The sequence below is a fragment of the Chlorocebus sabaeus genome, chromosome 7 (genome assembly GCF_047675955.1).
Source record: "Chlorocebus sabaeus isolate Y175 chromosome 7, mChlSab1.0.hap1, whole genome shotgun sequence".
In the NCBI taxonomy this organism is placed as follows: Eukaryota; Metazoa; Chordata; class Mammalia; order Primates; family Cercopithecidae; genus Chlorocebus; species Chlorocebus sabaeus.
In genome coordinates this window covers 64,811,021-64,834,433 of record NC_132910.1, presented here as the reverse complement: position 1 = coordinate 64,834,433, position 23,413 = coordinate 64,811,021, and the positions used below count along the sequence as shown (strand labels likewise).

The 23,413-nt window shown below is 37.1% G+C and overlaps 1 protein-coding gene across 50 annotated transcripts in view; it reads right to left on the bottom strand.

The window, feature by feature from the left end:
* Window positions 1-163: 163 nt before the first annotated feature.
* ANK2 (ankyrin 2) overlaps window positions 164-23,413 on the bottom strand; it is a 686,172-nt gene continuing 662,922 nt past the window's right edge. For 17 of the 50 annotated variants that reach the window (XM_073017588.1, XM_073017589.1, XM_007999614.3 and 14 more), the window contains 9 exons: window positions 22,922-22,996; window positions 20,329-20,460; window positions 18,615-18,758; window positions 15,977-16,262; window positions 14,008-14,299; window positions 10,613-10,696; window positions 10,337-10,501; window positions 8,834-9,016; window positions 164-2,458 (listed from right to left, as the gene is read on the bottom strand). In XM_073017588.1, the coding sequence (XP_072873689.1) occupies window positions 2,444-2,458; window positions 8,834-9,016; window positions 10,337-10,501; window positions 10,613-10,696; window positions 14,008-14,299; window positions 15,977-16,262; window positions 18,615-18,758; window positions 20,329-20,460; window positions 22,922-22,996 (1,376 nt within the window). In that variant the 3' untranslated portion in view covers window positions 164-2,443. Of the gene's footprint in view, window positions 2,459-5,932; window positions 6,025-8,833; window positions 9,017-10,336; window positions 10,502-10,612; window positions 10,697-11,172; window positions 11,266-14,007; window positions 14,300-15,976; window positions 16,263-18,614; window positions 18,759-20,328; window positions 20,461-22,921; window positions 22,997-23,413 lie in introns of all 50 variants that reach the window. The other 33 variants (XM_073017561.1, XM_073017562.1, XM_073017565.1 and 30 more) reach the window with 6 other exon arrangements.

The following is a 23,413-nucleotide window of genomic DNA, read 5'->3' as shown; positions in this document are numbered from 1 at the left end:
AATCCAGTGCCAGGCATATAGCATATTCAGCGACTAAATAAAAACCTTAAGAAAAAAAGCAATTTGTGTCTTTCTGTTGGTTTCAAATCTAGCTTATCTTTTTAAAACCTCTTATTCTCCTGAAATCACAGATTCGTGATAAAGAAGAACAAATCACTGTTGCCACATTTAACACTTGTACATTTTATTTAATTAAATCAGCCATTGTACACATTGCAGCTATGTATTGTTAGTGTTGTATTTTTTTTTCCATTAACTAATACATGCCCTCATAGATATATTCAATTAGTGTTATCACCATGGGAACAAGATGCTGATTCGTCAACTGAAAATTCACTTCTTCTCACAGTATTCAAGTTTTTGATAACACAGCAAAAATCAAAATCAAAAAAAGGGTGAATAACCATTATGTTGTTACACAGACATCATCTGCACTGCAAATAACACAACAGAAATGCTTTTCTTGAGCTCCAGTGAAGGTTTTGACAAGAAGGCCATAGGGTGTCTCAAAAAGTTTCACCGTCGGCCTCTCTTATTTTGGCTGCCAAAGAATGTTTCATTTCCTATCCAACTGCCAAAAAGTGCTAGCATTTGAGGCTTGGGAGATTTGGCTTGTGGGAAACCTCCCTCCCAGGAAATTTTTTCTCTTGGCAACATTACTTTAAATGATGAAGTGCCATTGTTTGTCGCATTTGTTTTTGACATTCGGAGCAATGAGTCATTTTTGCACAACAGGAAAAGACCAGATAATTGGAAAATGTTCAATCCCTGGAGGATAGACTCTGTCCTTTTTTATTTAAATTTCATCTTCATTGAATATACTTTTCTTTAACAAATGACTGATTCAAAATGTATACTGTTTATATGAATATATTTGTGAATATATATATGTTAAAATGCTACACAGCTTCAACCACTAGAGGAATAGGAAGAGGACATGGAAATTACTCAGATTGTTACAGTCCCTTCTTTGAGACAAACAAACAGAAGTGCACAAATGCACTTAAGAGTTTCCAAGGGAGTGTGGATTTCAAATAAATAAACCAAAAATTTTAACCAAAACCAAATTTTCAAGGATTTCTCAATCTCGTCTGCAAGCTGAAAAACAGACCTAGCTGGAAAGTGAAAAGTGCTCACTCAGGGTAAAAAGAATGGAAACAATTAATGTGATTAGAAGAGGGGTTTGACCGTGGTCTTGATTTTTAAATGCCACATGCAGGTATTAGAGAAGATATAAACCTGAAGAAAAAAAAAAAAAAAAAAGAAAAGAAAAGAAAGAAAAAGAAACCACTCCAACACACTGAAGGAGTTTAACCTTTTATGTAGTGAGTAAATCTTGTTTCCAATGAATTATCTACAGTGCAGTGGCCAGAAGAAAGTACCACCAGTAAGACAGCGTGGTTTGCTAAAGCAGCAATGAAAACTGGAAAACTACAGTAGTTATAGCTTTTAAAATACCCTGCCAAAACTTGTCCAAAATCTAAAGACCTGAAGGTGCTAGAATGCCACACAATGTAGCTGCTAGCAACTGAATACCCCATCGTTTCATTCTGTGTGGCCTCTGCTCCCTTCTCCCCTCCCTCAGAGTGGCTGTTGGAGAGTCCTAAGCCATGGCTGGCCAGCACCAGCAATACTGTCTCAGGACAGTTCTGCAAGGCTGTTAACCCACCTTTAACTGGGAGCAGTGGCTACTCTGGAAGTTCTAAGGACATAATAGGTCTGAAGTGCTTCTTTTGCAGTAAAACTATATTATCACTCGATTGTGTTAGCAATATCTTAATTAACCATTGTTCAGCAATTTCTAGAGGCCTTTTATTCTGATGCCCAGTGTAGTTACAATAGGCAGTGGTTTTAATTTTAATATGTTGTTCATCTGAGCATTTCAACTATATACATTGTACATAGATATCCCTTGGAAGGATTCCTATATAGTGTCACTTGAAGAGGTCTGCAGGTGAAGTTCTTCTGATCAATGGATTTTCATGGATCTTGTGCAGAAGCAAAGAACAATGGAGGTGGCCAGTTCCCAGGTTAGCACAGACACAACAAAGTATTGGATACAGCATCCAGTATGAAGGATGCCATCTTTGGTCACAAATTAGCTTTATAGTTAAAGAGGATGGGGGAAAACTAAAACAAAATGCCGTATATTTGCTAACAGTGGAAATGTCGGGGTATCCCATTAATTAGGCCAGTTAGGTCACTCCTCTACTGAAACAGGAAGCTGCATATTGAGTGAATGTGTGGTTTCTGGTGTGAGAACTGGGCAGCCCCTCACTTGGCCTCTTGCTTCAAGTCCTCCTTGCAGAAATGCCGAAGGAGCTGCTGGAGATCGCGCTGGAGGTCGTCCTGGTCTAGTGCTTCTGGTACATCCTCCAGGTGCTCCAAGTCAATGTGTTTTCCATGCTGGTCCTTCACCACAGCCCTCTTCTGTGTAATGGCTTTACTCATTGTTGTCCTGGAGAAAAGCAGACAAGAGAGAATTACGCTCTTTTCACTGCTAGAGGGCAGCTGTTAGGTATGAAGGTGACCATTACACTGAGTACTTAATGTCTTACCTTTAGATGTTTCCACACCAAACTATCAGCATAACAAACTGTAGATATCTTTTTATGTCTTTCTTTTAAACACAGCTCCCCTCTCTAAAACGATTCGTGAGATTTTTTAAAGAGTGTTTTGGAACAACGAGTATTTTTTAATTCTTTAAGAAAAATTTTAAATAAATGAAAGCATGCTTTAATTTGATCTTCTTGAAAACTAACCATAAAATCATTCATGGTTTGATTAAGTAGCCCTGACTTAATAGAGTTTGGTTCATTCTGAAATAGTACCATAAGTACCTTCTGACAGGCTTAAAAAAAAGTTTTTAATTTATTTGAAACACCTTAGCTGCCAGCTTAAACCTTACAGTCACAACCTCACCCAAACTTCCCAAAATTCTATTTTCAGAGAACTTTTCTATGAGGCATCGGTCTTTAAAAACTAAAATATTAGTCTACCAATATATAAGAAGGTGGCTACCAACAAAAGATGATCTGCCCAGCTCTCTAAGGCTTCATCTGGAGATGGTGGGGGAGGAAGGGGAAAAGAGAAAAGCCATTGACAGACAACTGCTTCCTCCAGATTCTCAGAGTCTCACGCTTGTTGCTCATTCTGTGTATTTCTTGCCATTTAACCGTCTGTTGTTTACTTGCCTCCCTTATAGACTGGTGGTTACTATAACTCCTTTTCTTGAGACAGAGTCTGTCACCCGGGCTGGAGTTCATTGGTGCAATCTCGGTTCACTGCAACCTCTGCCTCCCGTGTTCAAGCGATTCTCTGGCCTCAGCCTCCTGAGTAGCTGGGACTACAGGTGCCCACCACCACATCCGGCTAACTTTTTGTATTTTTAGTAGAGACAGGGTTTTGTCATGTTGGCCAGGCAGGTCTCGAACTCCTGAGCTCAGGTGATCTGTCCACCTTGGCCTCCCAAAGTGTTGGGATTACAGGTGTGAGCCACTGCATTGGGCCAAGAGCTATAACTTTTGTATAGTCATACTAATTTTAAGTCATACTAATATTTTCCTGTAACTGTACTTAAAAGTAATTATATTGTAATTTGCTCATTCTCAGCTCTTTTCACTTTCTTCTTCTTCTTCTTCTTCTTCTTCTTCTTCTTCTTCTTCTTCTTCTTCTTCTTCTTCTTCTTCTTCTTCTTCTTCTTCTCCTCCTCCTCCTCCTCCCTCTTCTTCTCCTCCTCCTCCTCCTCTTCTTTCTTCCTTCTTCTTCTTCTTCTTCTTCTTCTTCTTCTTCTTCTTCTTCTTCTTCTTCTTCTTCTTCTTCTTCTTCTTCTTCTTCTTCTTCTTCTTCTTCTTCTTCTTCTTCTTCTTCTTCTTTTAAGTAAAAGCAAGTCTATTAGGCAAGGAAGGGAACAAAAAAAGGCTACTCCATAGGCAGAGCAGCCTTTTTCACTATATACTTCTAAATGCAGGTTCTCATTCCACAAGTATTTGATGAATGTGTTTTATGGGCCAGACACTATTATTATAAAAAATAAGGAAATTGAATCTCAGAGAATTTTAGCAATAGTCCAAATAAAAAATAACAGAGTTAGCATGAGTGGGGCTGAGAGTCAACGATTCCAGAGCCTGAGTCCCCATAACCATACATCATGCATCTTCACTTAAAACCTCTGTAGGAAATGATCAGTTTTTGTAGCTTTACCCAGCATTTTCCTTATAGATTCCCAGTGTTAAGAAGCTGGAAGTTCTGCCATTATCCAATACCTCTATGTATTTGTTACGATCATCCTGGTTTTTAAAAAATAACTTACTTCAGCCAAAATACTTTCAGCTTTTTTTGGACATCCTTGTTTCCATCTTCCTTCTTCCCTTACATTCTTCTACTCTCCCTTTTTCTTTAATACTATATGAATTGTTCTGCATCTGGAAGCAAACTTAAATTTGTTCTTGCTGAAATTTGATTCCAATGATTTAAATCTGATGTTTTCCTAAATATTCAGCAACCATTTATTTTTCTTCAAAAAGGCACATTTCTGACTATTTCTACTAAGAGTTAGTAGAAGCCCTTATAGCATTGATGCCAGGGGTTAAGCCTCCATTATAGGCCATTTCGTGATATTCTGTGCAGGCAAATGTAGGCCAATGTGTTTCTGAATATACACATGTATATGATGTCTTTAACAATGTATATAAAAAAGCATTGTACATCACAAATAGAGTTCCGTAACTAACTAGCTTCCACAACTAACTAGCTGTGGGAATTCTATGGAGTTGTCTATATTCCTGGCTTCAAATTCACCAGCCGTAATTGAGAACTTTGGATTAATTGATCTCTAAATCTATTCCAGTTTGAAGAGCCCATGATGTTAGGGTATGCGTGGATTATGTGGTTTCATCTGAATAATTGAATAAAAGACTTAAAAGTTGAGAGTATAAAAGGCATTTTATCCTTAATTCACGTAGCATTTTTTAAGTTCTGTGAGAGCAATTACACTCTTTTAAATTCCTAGCTGCTGCTCTTTTCCCATTTGATTGGAGGGTGGAATTGGGACAGAACCTTTAATTTTGCTGTTCTAATTATTATGTTCTAAAGGCTTAAAATAGTTTTGTAGCATACTCTGAATGACAATCTTTCTCCCCTTTTCAGTGAAGTGAAAAGCACGATGGTAACTTGGATTTCCATTGTGTCTTTTCACTGAGAAGCTGAGCACATTTTATTAATCTCAATACTTACAGTGCTGTTAGAGGACCAGTGAGAAGTGAGAGTAGATCTATGGAACAGTGCCCAAGTTTATACATCAAATCCGTAACAGAGACCAGGGCAGACCAGTGTGCCTCACAGTTAGCCCCCTTGTATAAGCACAAAAATGTACTGCTTACTGCTTTCATGACACTTGCTTAACTCACTAAAGCCCTAGGTTTCAGCATTGCTAGGTACATTTGTTTCATGGGTATCAAACTCATGCTTATGTTATTTGCCACTCACATGCAGAATCATACAGCAGCCGTTAAAAGAAACCACAAACCATTCAAAGTAATGATTTACTAAGATTGAGCTGAATATAGCTGGTCACAAAATTAATTTGTGATCTATCAATTAGATTCTTCTTCCTATGCTCTCTGAATCTATCAACACAATGGAATACCAGCAGGCTGGCTTCAACTAAGTTGATGACTTGCTAAAACCCAAGGAGTCAGACTGTATAAGCATGAGTCTCATTCTTGCTATGACTTAGTATTATGTTTAAAGTATCAAGAGGATACTACAGGGATGACACTTTGATAGATCCAGTACTTGACCAAAGCTCTATGATACAGGCAGTTCTCTATCCGCTTTAGGGTAGATGTAGGGATTCTCTCCTTCTTTTCTTAAAAATGGAAAAAATTTTATGGTGTTAGTTGGCAAAGCATCACCCCATGCTAACCCAAACCTTTTAATTATTGATCCATCCTCTTTCAGGATTTCATTCTCTACTAAACTGGGTAAGTGGACTTTCATGTGGCTACCTGTGTAACTCAAAGCCTGAAGTAAGAAGAAAAGAAAAGACAAAGCTCATCATAAACTATACACTTTCAAACAATCTATTGCTTTGCTTTATTCATAGTCAGTATGAAAACATAAACTTGAAAGGATAAATAAATACAATTCCTAGAAGCAGATTTAAGTTTGGAGTTTTATTTAACAAGTCCTTTTAGTTTCTCTCATTTGTGTGGGAGATTTGTTATTTTACTTTACAAAAGCTGCTAACTAACATCCATATGGATTGACTTTCAATTTCCTCCTTGCTTCACCCAACTCCTTTTTACAGTGGAGATTTTAATGATAAATATAATAACCAGAGGCAAAAATAAGCAAACAAGGCCCAAACAGTATAACATAGATAATTCATTTTTGACCATTCAAGATTGCCAGTTGTCAAAATGTGAAAACTAAAAGTATTTAAAAAGGTTTGCTTTTAATAATCCAATGAATTCATATATGATTTCAATACATATTATGGGTATAGTAGAGGACACACATATAGCATTTAGTGTCAAAATGTTCCAATAGCGAAAGTACTTTGTAGATGTTTGCACATGCCCAGGATCCCTTAGTCAAAACTTTGGGACCAGATGTGTTTCAAAATTTAGATTTTTTTTTCCCTTTTGGATTTTAGCAAGGTAATATAATGCATATGCAGTCACATGCTACATAATGACATTTTGGTTAAAAATGGACTGCATATATGACATGGTCCCATAACATTATAATGGAGCTAAAAAAATTCCTGTCACCTAGCAATGCTATAGCTGTTCTAACTTCATGGTGCAATGTATTACTCAGATGTTTGTGGTGATGCTGGTGTAAATAAACCTACTAAGCTGCCAATCATATAAAAGCATAGCACATACAATTATGTAGGGTACATAATACTTGATAATGATAATAAATGACTATGTTACTGGTTTATGTATGGTAAATACATTTACTATGCATAGCAAATACATAAATCAGTAACAGTCACTTATCATTATCAAGTATTATAAAAGTGATACTTTTTATCACTATTTTATAATGTACTCCTTTTACTTATTAAAAAACAGTTAATTATCAAGGAGCCTCTGGCAGGTCCTTCAGGAGGTATTGCAGAATAAGACACTGTTTTCTTAGGATATGACAACTCCATGTGTTATTGCTCCTGAAGACCTTCCAGTGGGACAATATGTGGAGGAGGAAGACAGTGATATTGATAATTCTGACCTTGTGTAGGCCTAAGCTAATGTACATATTTAGGTCTTTGTTTTTAGCAAAAAAAAAAAAAATTCTTAAAAAGTAGAAACAAATAATACATTTAAAAAATTAAAAGCAGAAAAAAGTGTATAGAACAAGAATATGAAGAAAAACAATTTTTAATGCACCTGTGCAACATGTTTGCATCTTAACTTGTGTTATTACAAAAGAGTCAAAAGTTAAAATAAATGTAAAAGCTTATAAAGTCAAAGTTACAGTAAGCTGATTTATTATTGCAGAAAGAAGATTTTAAAAACTTAAAGGAAAATTTAAACATAGCCTAAGTGTACAGTGTTTATAAAGTCTACTGTAGTGTATAGTAATGTCCTAGGCCTTTACACTCACTCACCACTCACTCACTGACTCACCCAAAGCAACTTCCAGTCCTGCAAGCTCCATGGGAAGTATGCTATACAGGTAGAACATTTTTAATCTTTTATTTTGTATATCTACTAAACCTCTTCTATTTTTAGATAGGAAAATACTTACCATTGTGTTATAATTGCCTACAGTATTCAGCACAGTAACATGCTGTGCAGGTTTGTAGCTTAGGAGCAATAGGTTATACCTTACAGCCTAGGTGTGTAGTAGATGTACATCTAGGCTATGCCACCTAGGTTTGTGTAAGGACACTCTACGATGTTCACACAATGACAAAGTTGTCTAACGAGTACTTCCCAGCACCTATCCCTGTCATAAAACCCACTTATGCCTAGTGATCGCTAGGCATGTGGAAGTTATTTATATCCTACTGCTCAAGGTCATCACCAAGGTCTGATTTTTCACTCACGCAAAAATTTAAAAAATTGCAACCTCTGGCATAAGTGGGTTAAGCAATACATGACTGTACTGTATAATGCTAACACCCCAGAGGAGGTGAAGGTGACATCCTGCAATCAAACGCATTTTTAGATCACTAAACATTCACTCTAGGTAGAGTAAAAAGGCTTCATGTCAGAATAGCTCCATGCCAATTTATTTCAAGTTTTACTTCCAAATTAACTTACAAAATTTGTTTTGGTTTTCAGAATTTGGGGATTTTTAGTAGAGTTTGTGGATCTGTTACTGCGGACCCATTTTCTAATTGTTGGAAACCAGAACTTAAATAATTGTAAATGCTTTTAAATTTTATGGACATGGAATATATCTGAATTTTCTTTAAGGTCTATCACAGATAATATCTGAAAAGATTGGCTAGCAAATATAATTTACAATGTCTTTATTTCTTTCCCTTATTAATTTACAAAGCAAGACACTTCTGTGACTTTTAAACAAGATGTATAATCATATCCCAGCTCCAGAGATTCTGAGTCTGATTCAGCAGAAGCAAATCCTAGTTATCTGGACTTCTAAAAGCTGTTAAGGTGACACCAATGAACACCACAGTTTGAGGAAACATTACTCTGCAAGTTATTCAAACAGGAGTTCTACCCTCTTGAATTGTTCTGTACATTTCCATGAACTCATGTATGGAATTGCACAATGACAAACGATTTTCTTTTCAAATGCAAAAAAACATAAAACACACACACACAAAGACAAAATGATGATGCTTCTATACCTCTTCAAAGTCATCTTTGGCTGAAGGAAGATCAGTGGCTAAACTAGAATCCCCCAGATGTTTCTCCATCCTCTCTCCACGTACCACAGTTGTTTTAACAACTTTGCTGACTCTACGGCCTTCCACTGGCTCAGCCTGAAATTGTGAGGTACTGGACAAAATGCTGGGCTCACACAAAGTGACCTAATGATTGAAGGACACACAATAGACAATGTCTGATTGCCAAATGTAACTATGATGAATTTTTTTCTATGTTAAAAAACAAAGGACAAAACTATAATGTTACATACTGGCTTTCCAAAAAACAGCAATCAGAAGCAGAGTTAGAAAAAAACAAACTATAACCTATTGGTAATATGTACATCATGACTGTATCTCCACAACACCAAAGCAAACTTAATTAGTTATTTGAACAAAAAGTTATCAGTTTTGTGAATAAGAAACTGCTCAGTGTAATACAGACATAATAATATGAAAAAACTCTTCTCACATTTAAATAATTTCTTTTGGTATTATGAAGATAAAATTAGCCCCCAAAGGAGGAGCTCTAAAAGCTATGAGAAACTGAAAAGTAGATTTCTGGAGAATCTCATGTGTATAATATAAAATTTTGAGGATGTGAATGAATGGAAAATAGTGAGAATTCCACAAATTGTTGTTGAAGCAAGTAAATATGTCCCTGAAAGAGGGAAGTAAAACAGAAATAAATAGAAGTATAGATTGCCACGTGCAGTGGCTCATGCCTGTAATCCCAGCACTTTGGGAAGCTGAGGCAGGTGGATCATTTGAGGTCAGGAGTTCAAGACCAGCCTGGCCAACATGGTGAAATACTGTCTCTACTAAAAATACAAAAATTATCCAGGTGTGATGGTGGGTGCCTGTAATCCCAGCTACTCAGGAGGCTGAAGCAAGAGAATCGCTTGAACCCGGGGTGGAGGTTGCAGTGAGCTGAGATCATGCCACTGCACTCCAGCCTGGGTGACAGAGTGTAACTCTGTCTCAAAACAAAAACCAAAAAGCAAAAAGGATAAATCAAAGAGTTTCTAGATCCTGATTTTAGTAACTCTGCAATGCAGAAATCTGAACATCAAATATTTATCTAGAGTGACTTTCAGAAGGCTGGTGTGCCAAGCAGGCACAAGCCCCACAGTGCATTTCTACACAGTCTCTCCACAGGGTACTGCTTGCCCAGCAAATAGCATTGTATTCTTTCAAAATTTGACTTTTGGATTTCTGCAGTGGTCAACCATGAATTAAATAAAGAATCGATATTTTTAAAAAGACCAAACAAAAACAATGAGTATAATGCCTAGAAGTCTCGCTGATGGCTGTCTTAAAATCACATAGAATCACGAAAACAAAAACGGAACGTGCAACTAAAAGCAAACTGCCATATAAAAGGGAGATGTGAGGAAAATGTGAATAAACCATCTCATTCATCTTTTTTGAGTTCTATTTTGTTCCTCTCCATAAAATGGGTTTTAGAGAATCAAGTTGTCTCACCTCTGACTGCTCGGTGTCACTCTTCAATACAACACGCTTTATAACTTTGGAATAGCCATCCCCTTCCTCGATGTTGACAGGTTCCTGTGGCATTCCCTGCACCGTAATCTCTTCTTTCTCTGTGCCTTCAGAGGATACGTACCGCCTAATGATTTTCCTAGTAACCTGAAAGGTATTTCATTTGTGTATCTTATTTTTGTGTGACAGTACCATGGAATTGATACATTTTAAACAAGAAGTTTGTAATCAAGCCTGTTAGGATATACCAGACAATACCTTCTTTACCACGGTGTGTCCATGCTCATCAATGTATTCTTCTTCTGTGACTGTTTCTGGGGGTATTTCAGGCATATCGTCTCCCTAAACAGTTGAGAGAAAAGGGTCACTGCACTGTTTGGCACCAATTCTGAGGAACTACTCCCAAGTGCTTCTAATGTGAGGAATGTTAGAAAACCAAAGGCGATGTTGAGAAGCATTGCTGAGATACAAAATCCTGTCAACTAGTTTGTTTAAAAGAAAAATGCAGGTGGGTAATAACATGCTTAGGAGAATCTGACCAAAGTTAGATCAAACTTCAACAAAAATAGTTAAGCGAGAGGTGAGGCGGGTGGAAGTGAAGAAGCCAAGTCTTGCTCTTGCTTGGTGGCTCTCTTGGAGGAAAGCTGGAACCACTGCATTTCTTTGCAAACAGAACTTATGAGCATTAAGGAGTCTGCTTTTGAATGGCCATGCAGTACCTAAGGAACATGCCAAGCCTTCATTGATCCAGGCTGATCACTCTCTAAGGGTATGGGGACAGGACTGTCCCTGACGTGCAGTAATTTAACAGCGGGTACCTGAATAATCACTCGCCGGCGGACAACCCTGGTAGTTACCATCGCCTCCTCATCTGAGCTGGCCTCCAGCTCCCCTAATTCCTCTGTTAGCTCCTGGTGGAAGCATGGAAGCATTGCTTTGTTTAACATGCTAAGGAATGACTTCACTACTGGTTTCTTCTTTAGCTTACATTGTATTGTGAAACTTTTATTCACGGAATCTTCGGTGGACAAGTTGGTAGAGGTGAAAACAAGTATGTGCTGGTCTCAGACATCAACAAAAATAGATTGTTTTGGTTTCTTTTGTTTTTTTGTTGTTCAATGAATGAAAAAAAATTCTGGAATTCTGAGAGCTGTTGGAGAACCCATCTGTGAAAATCTCTCCAAAATAATAAGCAGCTTACTCACGTGACTTCTTTTACTTAAACTCCTAAAAAAAAAAGCCTGACTGTAAACATAGACCCTAAGCAGTTCAGTAAACACTTATGAGCCACTGACGCTTGTGCTTAGGCTTGGAATTATTCACCCAAAGGTATAGGAATATCCCCTGTTTCTAGCAGAACTTTTTGCAGGAATCAAAGTTTCCTGTAGCTATTATCTAACCAATAGTGCATCTCCCTGGCATCAAAAAAGGCAGACTCTGAATAATATTAGAATAATTTTACGGGGAAGTTGAGATAAAGTGATCAATAGTATTTTAGGGCTCTGGCCAAAAGCCAGAGATAAAGCAAAAAACATAATTTTAGCTTAGCACATATTACCTTAGGAGTCATATATTGAATTACTGTTCCCTAAAGAAATTTTGTTTTTAAAAAAGACAAAGCTCAAGTAGATCTACTTAACATAATGTAAAACTCAAGTTTTATGTTTACATTTTTCTCTGCTAAAGGAAGACATGTAAATTCTAAACCAAATTATGTTTTAAATATAATCAGGAATCTACTGCCTAGAAATATGGTTGGCAAGAAAAGTGATTAAAATTGGATGCCCAAGTTAGGGTTATGAGAAATAAGGGTCCACATGGGAAACTTACAAGAAATGCCTGATACTCATCAAGAATAAGTCGAACAGGCCTGTATAAATTATGTGAAATTCAGAATGATTTACACAAATGTATTCCTTTAGTATAGATTAAACATATGTATTATCCAGATAATTGTTTCAAGTCTAACTTCACTAAGCCTATGGATTCTTAGGCTAAATTTGGTAACTTTTAGCCCAGATAACATGTATGAAACATTTTTAGTAGTACTCATTCAAGCCAAGAATTTGAGAGATGAATAATTCTATGCAAAAGCAAACTTGGAATAAAAATTCATTCATGGCATGAATTTATTATTTAAGAAAACTGCCAAAAATCAGGACACAGTTCTCATCTGCCTGGATCTTTCCTAATTTTAGTTATGATTTCAGACAATTCCTAGCAGCAGATCTCATTCTTACAGTGAACAAAAACACATGTGTGTCTTCAACCCAAAGATATGCTGTTTCATTTTATTTTTCCCAAAGTTTCAATTATTTCACTTAACTCTTCTTTTACTGCTAAGCTGCTCGAAAAACACTTTGAAATATAAAGTGTTTTTGAATTCTATTACTTTTTAAAAGAAAAAACAATATCTAATTTAATTTATATTAAATTAAGTTTAATTCAAACAGATTCTCATACTTTTTTTGTGGCTGAGAATCCTCTGGGGAGTTATTTAAAAGGCAAATTCTTGTTCTCTCTCCCTACCCTGGGATTCATTCTAATTCAGGATTTCTGAGAAGGGATCAAGCTCTCCAATCAATTCTGAGGTATGTGAACTATATAGACCATATTTTGAGAAAAATGGTTGATTAATTTCTTTTTTTTATTTTTTAATTTATTTTATTTATTTATTTACTTTTTTGAGACGGAGTCTTGCTCTGTCACCCAGACTGGAGCACAGTGGCGGGATCTCAGCTCACTGCAAGCTCCACCTCCCAGGTTCACGCCATTCTCCTGCCTCAGCCTCCAAGAGTAGCTGGGACTACAGGCGCCCGCCACCACACCTGGCTAATTTTTTTGTATTTTTAGTAGAGACGGGGTTTCACCATGTTACCCAGGATGGTCTCAATCTCCTTACCTCATGATCCACCCGCCTCGGCCTCCCAAAGTGCTGGGATTATAGGCATGAGCCACCGTGCCCGGCCAATGGTTGATTACTTTCTTACCATGGTCCCCACCCCTTTTCACAATTTTAAAACTCACTTAATGACAAAGGAAGTGCTATGAAATATGCCACTGTCAGGCATTTGTACATTTAGAAACTGCTGTAAGTTTAGGTACAATGTTTTTTTTTCTCAGTCATTCCCAAAATAAATCTTATTAAAAAAATCTAACTTGAAAATCATCTTGCTTCTAATGAGAAAAATTTATTTTGGCAGCTAAACCCCACCCAATATCCACAGTCTACGTGCTCATCACCTGACAGGCCAGAGATCTAACAAGCCTGCTGGTCCCAGCACATCCCATGGCAGACTTACCTGTTGCTGTTAATCTCTGCCACCAACTTTCATGCCCAACTTTACTAATTTTGAAAAGCTCCCCCAGATATGTTGTTTCACCACCGTGTTCATTTTTTCTTAGCAAAAGACTTTCCAGTGATAAGATCAGGGCTTATGATCAAATCACTAGCACTGGAACTGTGCACCATTTCTTCTAGATTAATCGACTCTCAGATTTTAAAAGGGATTGAGGATTTCCATGTGCCAGGTTAATTAATTTGGTTAACTTTTTTGTTTTGAAGTGAAAAAAACAAACCATCAGAGAAATGGAAACTGGAAGATTTGTAGCTTTGTTACAGGTGGGCGAGAAAGTGGAGAGGAATGTCTTACCTTTTCAAAAGCTGCATCTTCATCGAGTCTTTCATGGGTCTCTGGCTGGTTATCAGCAGACTCCACTATTACGAGGCTGGTTTTCCGCGGAGAGCTCTCCTCTCTGTGCTCTGAGGGCTCTTCGGGTTCTTGTATGATGGGAGAGCCTCCCCGTTCACTGGATGTTGGGGTCTGGAGGTACAGCCTGTCCTCCTCTGGAGGGGTGCTAACTTCCTCAGGTGTCTTGCTGGGAGAGCCAGGTACTGTCGTAGCCTTCTGAGTCTCTGATGCTTCTGTTCCTGGAGTTGTCACACTGGAATGAAAAAGTCAAATGAGACTTCAGGGACATTTGCATTTTACCTCCTGCTCAAGCAAGCAAATTGAAAGGTAAGATGGAGCTGGTTTTTCCATAGTCTATGAGTGTCAAAATAGTTTTTGTACATTTGGCCAAGAAAGGCATTTGAAGAAAAATAATCTGACGAGATATAGAGTTGTAGCTCATTGAGATCTAGCACTGGCAGAGAGTGATGTATTATTCTAAAGATGAAAATTATCCTAAAATGTATTACAGTTACCCAACCTCTACAATGTACGTAAGTTATAGTTTCATCTTTTCTTTTATAACTCAAGGTGATATTGAGGATGCGATGAATTTTACATAAGTATTTGTAGATAATAAGGCTTTTGAAGCAAGAATCAAAATTTGGCAGAATTAAATAAATCCCCATGTTAATATAGTTATCATAACTACAAATACAAGGAAATTCTTATTATACCTCTGAAAAACTGTTTCATTTAATAATAGAGGCATCTGTTGACATGGAAACTTTTTTCATGGATAGTCTGGAGTTACTCCAATATAACTTTGATAACCTCACCTGCTAAGTAAGATTATTTGCCTTTTCTGTGCCTTCTTTTGGTATTTAGTGCAATCTATCACTCCATAGATATTAAATGCCTACAATGTCTCTGTTATCCTCTCCTCTTCTTCCCATCTTTTCCTTAGTCCTTCTCCTTCTTACTTATATTTTCTTTATGCTCACCCTTAAAACCTACAGGTTGATGGGGCAAGGGTGGCTCAGTAGAAGAAGAGGTAATTTCATTACCCATTTCATCCTCTTCTCATGTCAGTGACCATAAAACTCACCAAATGACAAGTGAAATGCTTTGATACAATCTCATGACACCCTATTCTCAGACTTCAGGTTTAGGGATATGTTGGCCTTTCTCACAATTTGTTTTCTTTTTCTGGACAATCAATGTCAATTACACAACTCTTTCTTCCTTGGCTTCCATAAAGGCTGGAATTTAAATTCTGAGCTGAATTACGCTCTGTAGCTTCCTTCAGCCAGAAGCTCTTCATAAGACTTATCTTTATTCCCACCCCAACTCTATTCCAACACATTTTAATAGTCTTTTATTCTATGTGGCTAGTTTGCATTGCATTTATATTTTTATGGCTAGTCCCCTCATATGCACCTCACAGTGCATTGGTTGAAATGCACCATTGGCTGTGGTAGCTACATCATCACTGATCACACTCCTAACCAGCAATGGCATGATGAGCTCCATATTTGAAGTGTTACAGAGCAAATGAGGTGCAGCAATATTATAAGTCATGGCCATGTCATCTACAGGGAATTTTACAGTTTAGATGAAGCATTCATAAACACACTTTTGACCCTGTGAGATGAGTCAAGTGTGTATTATTACTATAATTTACAGATGTGGAAATGGAGATTCAAAGCACTTAAGGACTTGTTCAAAGTCACAGCTCTGGAAGTTGGTTCTTGTAGGTCTGTGCCCCAAACACTGTCACAATTATGTCTCTTACATGTTAATGCTTTTGTTTTTCCTTTAGCTCTGGCACTTGTGATTGGTAGGGTCATTTTAAAATTATTTAAAAACTAGTTATGCTTATATATGCCTGGCATCCACATTAGCCTGTTTCTTTGGTATTACATTTGACAGGCCTTCTTTGGAAACTCACAAATATTCCTGCCGATATTCCAGAGATGACTCTTCAGGCAGGTCTTGCATTTTCCCTGAGAAATCCTGTTGAACTTGCTCCTTGTGAGTTTGGGGAAACAGTGCTGTTGCTGAGCTGTCCCCTTCAGTTTTGGGGATGCCATCCTGAAAAGTGGAATAACCAACAGAAATGTCTTCCTCTGAGACGATAGGAGGGTGATCGCAGGTCTCGCTTTCTTTAGAAACAGCTTGTTCCTCTTTCTGCTTGTGCTGTGCAGTGCATAACTCCTCTTGAAGTACTGAGAACCCTAAAGGGAGAATTATTTAAGTATTTAGTTGAAGCTTACCTATATTGAATGGATATTTATTAAGTAACTACTATGTGTTACATCCTGAGATGGGGCTGATGGATTACAAAGACGAAGAAGACACTGCATCCACCTTCAAGATACTGATCATGTAGAAGAGTCCATGCAAGTAAGAGTTAATTCCAATGCAGAGCAACTGGGTCATAGGTGCCAGTCAATGAGTGTGGGAGCACCTAACATGGGGTAAGAATTTGGAAAGAAAATGCAGAGTGTGTTACATGCCGAGGAGACCTGATGGTAAGTGGGAATGGACTGAGATAGTCAAAGCACAGAATCTGAAGAGTAAGAAGAGTACAGTTAATAATCATCATAACAAATAATAGCTAACATATACTGAAAATTTATTCTGTTAGGCACCATTCCAAGTGCGCTGCAAGTATTAACTTGATTAATCCTCACTCTAGCCTATGAGGATAGTACTCTTTTTATGTAGAGTCTTTTATGACAGGCTAAGGAATTTCATTATATCCAGGGAAATGAGGAGTCATTGAAAGATGTTTAGCAGAGGAGTGACTGGCATTCATCTATTGACTCACTTATTCAACAGATATATATTGAGCATCAACTACGTAGTATGTGCTCCTTAGATGCTGGATATATAGCAGTGAACAAGATAGAAAAAGCTTCTGTCCTCACTGAACTTGCATTTCTGCAGATATATATTTATGATAAATATTGGGAGAAAAGCAAACCAGGATAAAGGTAGAGGATAAATGGGGCTAGTATTTTAAATAGACTTGTCAGGAAAGGCTCTGCTTAGGAGGTAACATTTGAGCAGTGACCTAAATAAAGTGAGAAAAAAGTATATGTTGATCTGAGGAAAGAACATGCTAGGGTGGAGGAAGCAGAAAATACCAGGGCCCTGAAACAGGAGAAAGCAGAGGAATGGCAAGGAGGCCAGGCGTGCAGGACCAGTGCCATAAGGAGAGAGGTGGGAGATGAGGACAAGCTGTGAGGCTCTTGCCCAACACTAAGATACATCATCATTCATATCCATGAGAAGTAAACTGCCACAGAAAAAAAGAGTGAGGAGAAACAGCCAGTAAAGTAGAAAAAAAAAAAAAGAAGAAGAAGAAGCAAGAATGTCATGAAATTTAAGTAAAGAAAATGTTTTAAGAAGAAAGGCTTCACTATTCATGCCAAATGTTACTCAGTGGCAAAGTAAGTGGAAGAATGAGAACTGCCTGCTAGGCTTGACAATGAGGAAACAATAGGTGAATTTTATAAGATTGATTAGAGTGAATTACAGAGAGTTTTAGAGGGAATGGGAAGAGAGGAAGCAGAGACAAGAAATTCAGACTATTCCTTTAAGAGGTTTCCTATCAAATGGATGGAGTAACAGCAGTAAAACAGGGGGGACATATAGGGTAAAAGGAGTTATTTGCTTTGTTTTGTTTTTAAAGATGGGATCTATTAAAGCATGGTTTAATGCTGTTGGGTATGGTCTAGTGGTAGGAAGCCAAAATGGATACTTGCAGGAATGGAGTCCCTGATTGCGTAAAAGGAGATGAAATCTAGTATAAAACAAGAGATGATAGCTTTAGCAAAGTGAGGAAATTTTATCCATTTTAATAGGATGGAAGGTAGAGTAAGTACATGCATTGAGATGCACTCATGTTGGTAGATTTGTGGTGGAAAAATATAGACCTTTGCTTCTGATTATTCCTATATTTTCTAAGAAATAGGAAGCCTGGTCATCAGCTGGGTATAAATAAAGAAAAGAGACAGTGTTGGAGGTTTGAAGGAAGAAGATAATAAGTAAAATAGAGATAAGAGAGAGAAAAAAAAAAACAAAACAAAACAGTGTTAGAGACCACAAACGAATGAGAACAGGTTAGGGAAACTTTAATACTGAAAATGTGGTAGGGCCAATGGCTGGAGGTCCCCAAGGGTCTGAAGCACGGTCGGTGCAGAAGTAAAAGAGGAAATGTACAGTCACTGGTAGTGATATAGTCCTAGTTGTGAGCCTAGAAATACATGGCTAAGGTAGCGTAAAAAAATACAAGTGTAAGAAGTGCCACCATGGAACTGAGGAAAGGGAATTCAATGGATCATTTTGTTATCTGTGAAATAACAAAGAATGAGCATGAAGTGGAGGTGGGAGGGTGTGTAAAACAGGGAGGAAAGCTTCAGGGTAGCAAGGAAAAGAACATATGATCACCATAGGCCACGGTCTCCCTTCTGAAAAACAAACAAACAAAAAAAGACAGTAGGTCCAGTGCCTCAATTAACCACACACAGACACAACATATACACACACACACACATAGACACACACACACACAGTTTGACCTTCACTATGATCCAGTGTAATGGTCTGTTCAATTTCTGCATAACTATGACTGATGCGCTCCTGGAGAGGTTCTATGTTGGTCTCCATGAGATGAACAATATCCATTCGGTTGATCTTGGTGAGACATTCAATGAGGTTCGTATCTGACACATTAGAGAAAGAGCATTTATTACTTCTGAGAGGTACTCTTAGAAATCTCTTTCACTTAACTGCCTCACTCAATTTTTGATATCTGTACAGAAAAAAACAATCAAAGCCTAATTAAAAGTCTTTGTAAAAATAAGCCAACAGACAAAAGAGATATGCATATTAAAAAAAGTGGCACAGCATGAGCACAAGTCCTAAAAGTAGAATTGTCAGATAACATACAGGACACCTGCCATACCTGAATTTCAGATAAAAAACAAATACTTCTTTAGTATAAATAGGCCCCAAATATCACATGGGACATGCTTATGCTAAAAATGTATTTGCTGACCACTTGAAACTTAAATTTAACTGGGCGTCCTTGTTTTTATTTGCTAAATCTGACAATCCTACTTAGAAGAATGTAAAGAAAAGGAATGATAAATATAGACTGGATGTTATTTATGAGTAAAGGAAGCAGAAACAGAAGGTAATGCACTACCAGTGAAACAATGCTAAATAAAGCAATTGTGTCCACTTATCAACATTTTAAAAACATTGCGGTTTGAATAACATTACTGTTAGAAGTGACGGCTGTTATTTAATGCTGTTCATACACATATTGTGCAAGAGTTTTTATGCAACATGCATGCTTTAGAAGTGACAGTAGCTTGTTCTCATTTGCTTACAGTAGTTCACTAAGTTCTCACTCAACATCATTGATAGATTCTTAGAAAACAATGTTCTGGTCACAAAAACATGGCCAAACTTCAAAATAAAACCCCAAATACTTCTAATATTAAACACTGAAGTGAAAGTGAGTTACACATACATTTAAGAAAGACTAGTAAACACAAATAAGATAATTATTCAATTTTTGAGGAACAAGTGAGTGATGGCGGTCATAGTAGTGGTGGGGTTCAATCAAGGAATAAATCTTCACAAAGTGAAAATTGTAAGGAGCACCTCCTCCCACCATGCCGTTCGTAAACAAACAATAACAAATATGGTGGGCTTGCTGAGTACTTTCCTAAGGTATCATTTATTTCATGCACTTGTATAATTATCATACACTGTACACATTTTTATTTGACAATAATTTGTATTAATTCATTCATTCTTTTCCCAATCCCCTTATTCAGTTCAGGGTCTCAAGTGGCTGGAACTTAACCCAGCAGCTCAGAGCACTTTGCATGGGAATCAACCTGGGAGATGATGCCATCCCATTGCAGGGGGCACTCACACACACCCACACTCACGCAGACTGGGATAATGTAGAAATACCAGTGAAACTGATATACACATCTTTGAGATGTGGGAGGAAACTGGAGTACTGGGGAAAAAGCCACATGGACATGGGGAGGATACATAAACTATGCACAGACAGTGGCCTTGCTGGGAATTAATTCTTTTTTCTCATCAACGTTATAAGGGGATGACATTGAACAAAATGATATTACTCAAGGACCTGCTGTACTGTGGATTAATGGCATTTGCTTCTTTACTGTTTTACTGAATTTGCAAGATGCGGTTGTTGAGCAAGACATGTCCAACTTTAGCCCAATACACATATAGTTCCCCACTTACCTGTAGCGTGTTTCCCATCCCTCTCTAGCCAGTACTTCAACAATGCATGACTCTGGTCTTGAAGAGAGTTGGGATTTTCAATTCGAATTTGATGAATTTGCTCCTCAGTGAAATCCAGTTCTCTTGCTAATTCTAGAAGATAAAATACTACTTTGTAAACACAGTAACTTCAAGGTTTCAGTCTCTACACCTTGTTTTGTGATTTTGTAAATGATGTGTTCTTTATATTGTGGTGTGAGTATTTGGGTTCTTTAATTTCTACATATTAGAAGTGACTCTTATGTGCCTTTGTTCTTCTAGTACTAATTGTGGATTTTTTTCCCTAAAACTGGGTATAGAATTGATCACTGCATAGTGAAAATAAGTATGAGGCAGTGATGATAAGATATGCATAATTCAGGCCCATTTGATTTCAAAATGCAAACGAGATCATTAATACTTGCTTATGCTTTTAAGCAAGATAATGGAAAATAAATGACTGATAAAAAGAGAAAGAAAACATTTCTCCCTTTAATTAACATAAGTGATGTTTTTGAGTATTATAAATCCTGTTTCTGGATACTTTGATAAATACTAGCTGTAGCTATATTATGGTGGTTGGATAAATGCCTGTCTTTGACTTCATGTCAGGTGAATAAGAGGTCGAGGAAGCATTAACTGATCCAGGGAAGAAGACACAAAGTTTTCCTTTGAATTCTACTATTAACATTCCATATAGGTTGGGTAGGCCCAGTAGCTCGTGCCTGTAATCCTAGAACTTTAGGAGGCTGAGGTGGTAGGGATTGCTTGAGGCCAGAAGCTCAAGACTAGCCTGGGCAATACAGTGAGACCCCGTTTCTACAAAAAATAATTTTAAAAAATTAGCTGGGTATGGTAGTGTTTGCCTGAGGTTCTAGCTACTCAGGAGGCTGGGCCAGGAGGATCACTTGAGCCTGCGAGTTTGAGGTTACAGTGAGCTATGATTGTGCCACTACACTCTGGCCTAGGCAACAGAGCATGATCCTGTCTCAATAAAATAAAACAAAACAAAACAAACAAAATAAACAAAAAAACCATTACATATGGATGCTTATACATTATGGGGTGTGTGTGTGTGTGTGTGGGTGTGTAAATGGGGTGACCTCTTTTGAAAGCAATTTGACAATATCTTTCAAAATTAAAAATATATGTATCTTTTTCCCAGCAATTCTACTTCTAATATGCCCTATAGATATACTCACAAAAATATACCAAAGCACAAGAATATTTACTGCCATCACCAGGAAACCACCTAAAGCCCATCAACAGAGGCCATTGATAACATTATGGAACCTCCATATAGTGGAATTAAATACCCACTTAAAAGAATGAAATACATATGTATATGTTAACACTATTTATGAGGAATATTATTCAGTAAAACTTTTCTTACTTTTAAATAATAGGCATAAATATAAGCACTGTATACTTTTTCTAAAAGCATGAGAAGGTATTAGCAGTTATTTCTGAGGCACATGGCTAGAAGACAGACGTAGGTGTGAGAGTCATATTTACTTTTCATTTTATGTCATTCTATATAGTGGTAGGATGTGAATTTTTACCAAATATATACATATTGCATTTACTATGTAGGTATGTATACAAAGATATTTAAAGAGCAAAATAAATAATTCTGAATGTTATCTAGTAAGTCAATCAGGGATAGTTTGGTATCATTTTCTCCCCTAAATCCCCAAATTAGTTAAGTCTGATCAGTATGTAAGAATTACTTTAAGATTATTAAAAGTGAGAAAGTGGCCACTTCTGTTTTCAGTCATGTACTCTAAATTATCAGTTATCTTTATGAGTATTATGGGCTCCTATTCGTCACCAAATCTAAGAAATGTAAAGGAGAAGAATATTATTTTACAATGTTTGTCTCTTTGAAGTAGTCACAAGTGATATTAAAAAAAAAAAAGACTAAAACAAAAAAGCCACACTGACAATCTTGTTTTAATAGGTTAAGTCACAGGTAGATGAAAGTGTATAGTTTTTAAAACCTACAAATCATAATGTGTAAATAAAGTATATTGATTTTAGAATTAACTTTTCCTTAATAAATTATTAACATAAAAATTCTACAATAAACACTCTCATCTCTCAAAAATATTAGTGAAATATCTCATTCATGTGTGTTTTAACACTTACTCAAAGCAAATTTTAGTGCTATTTACTATGAAGATTTTTGACATAAGGTATATAAAAGAAGGAGCCCTGGTTAAATCTCACATTAAATATGGTAAAAATTACATCTAAAAATTATTTTGAAACATAATAATCTCCCCCAAATTTAGATATTCACAACTGCCAAAGGAGGTTCCTGAAGGTGGGTATATTCTCTAAATCTTCTAATGGAAAGTTATATTATTCTAAATCTCAGAAATGATAAAAGGCCTGCCCTGGGCTATATATACCAATAGCTGATGCAGAGCCCAGGTTTTCTGGTACTTAGTTTATTCTTCTTTTCATATATTCTTTCTCAAGAAAGCGAGGGGTACCTTTTATGCTGTGAATGACACTTGACTGATGCATCTATGTCAGATTTTGTTGAAAACCTGGGTCTCATTCTTTTTACCTGTCCAGCTGAAGCCAAGGTGATCAGCAATATAAGCCAGCCTTTCCTCGATCCGTTCCTGCTCATCCTGTGGATCTGGAGAAGGTCAAAAACAGAATGGCCAAAGGTTGTCTATGACAGGAGAGGAACCACAGTACTGATTCATTCAAAGAAAGGAAGTCACTTCTCCAAATATTTGAAAGCACAAACTAGATACTACATTTCAGATCATATTGCATGTCTGATTTCCGGGGTGGAATGGGGAATAGATCTAATATGAATCATGAAAACCATCTGCTTCCATATCTCTTTAATCAAGACTAGTTACTAGACATAATTATATAAGTTGCTGATTTCTACTAATCTTATGACTTTTCTTTTAAATTATTGGAGAGAATACTGCCCACCAAGAAGACCACCACTTGTTCACGAAACACCAGAGAAATCATAAATGGGATGCAGAAGTGGATCAATTGGCTAGGACCTCTTATTATTGCTTGTGGAGGGACAGAT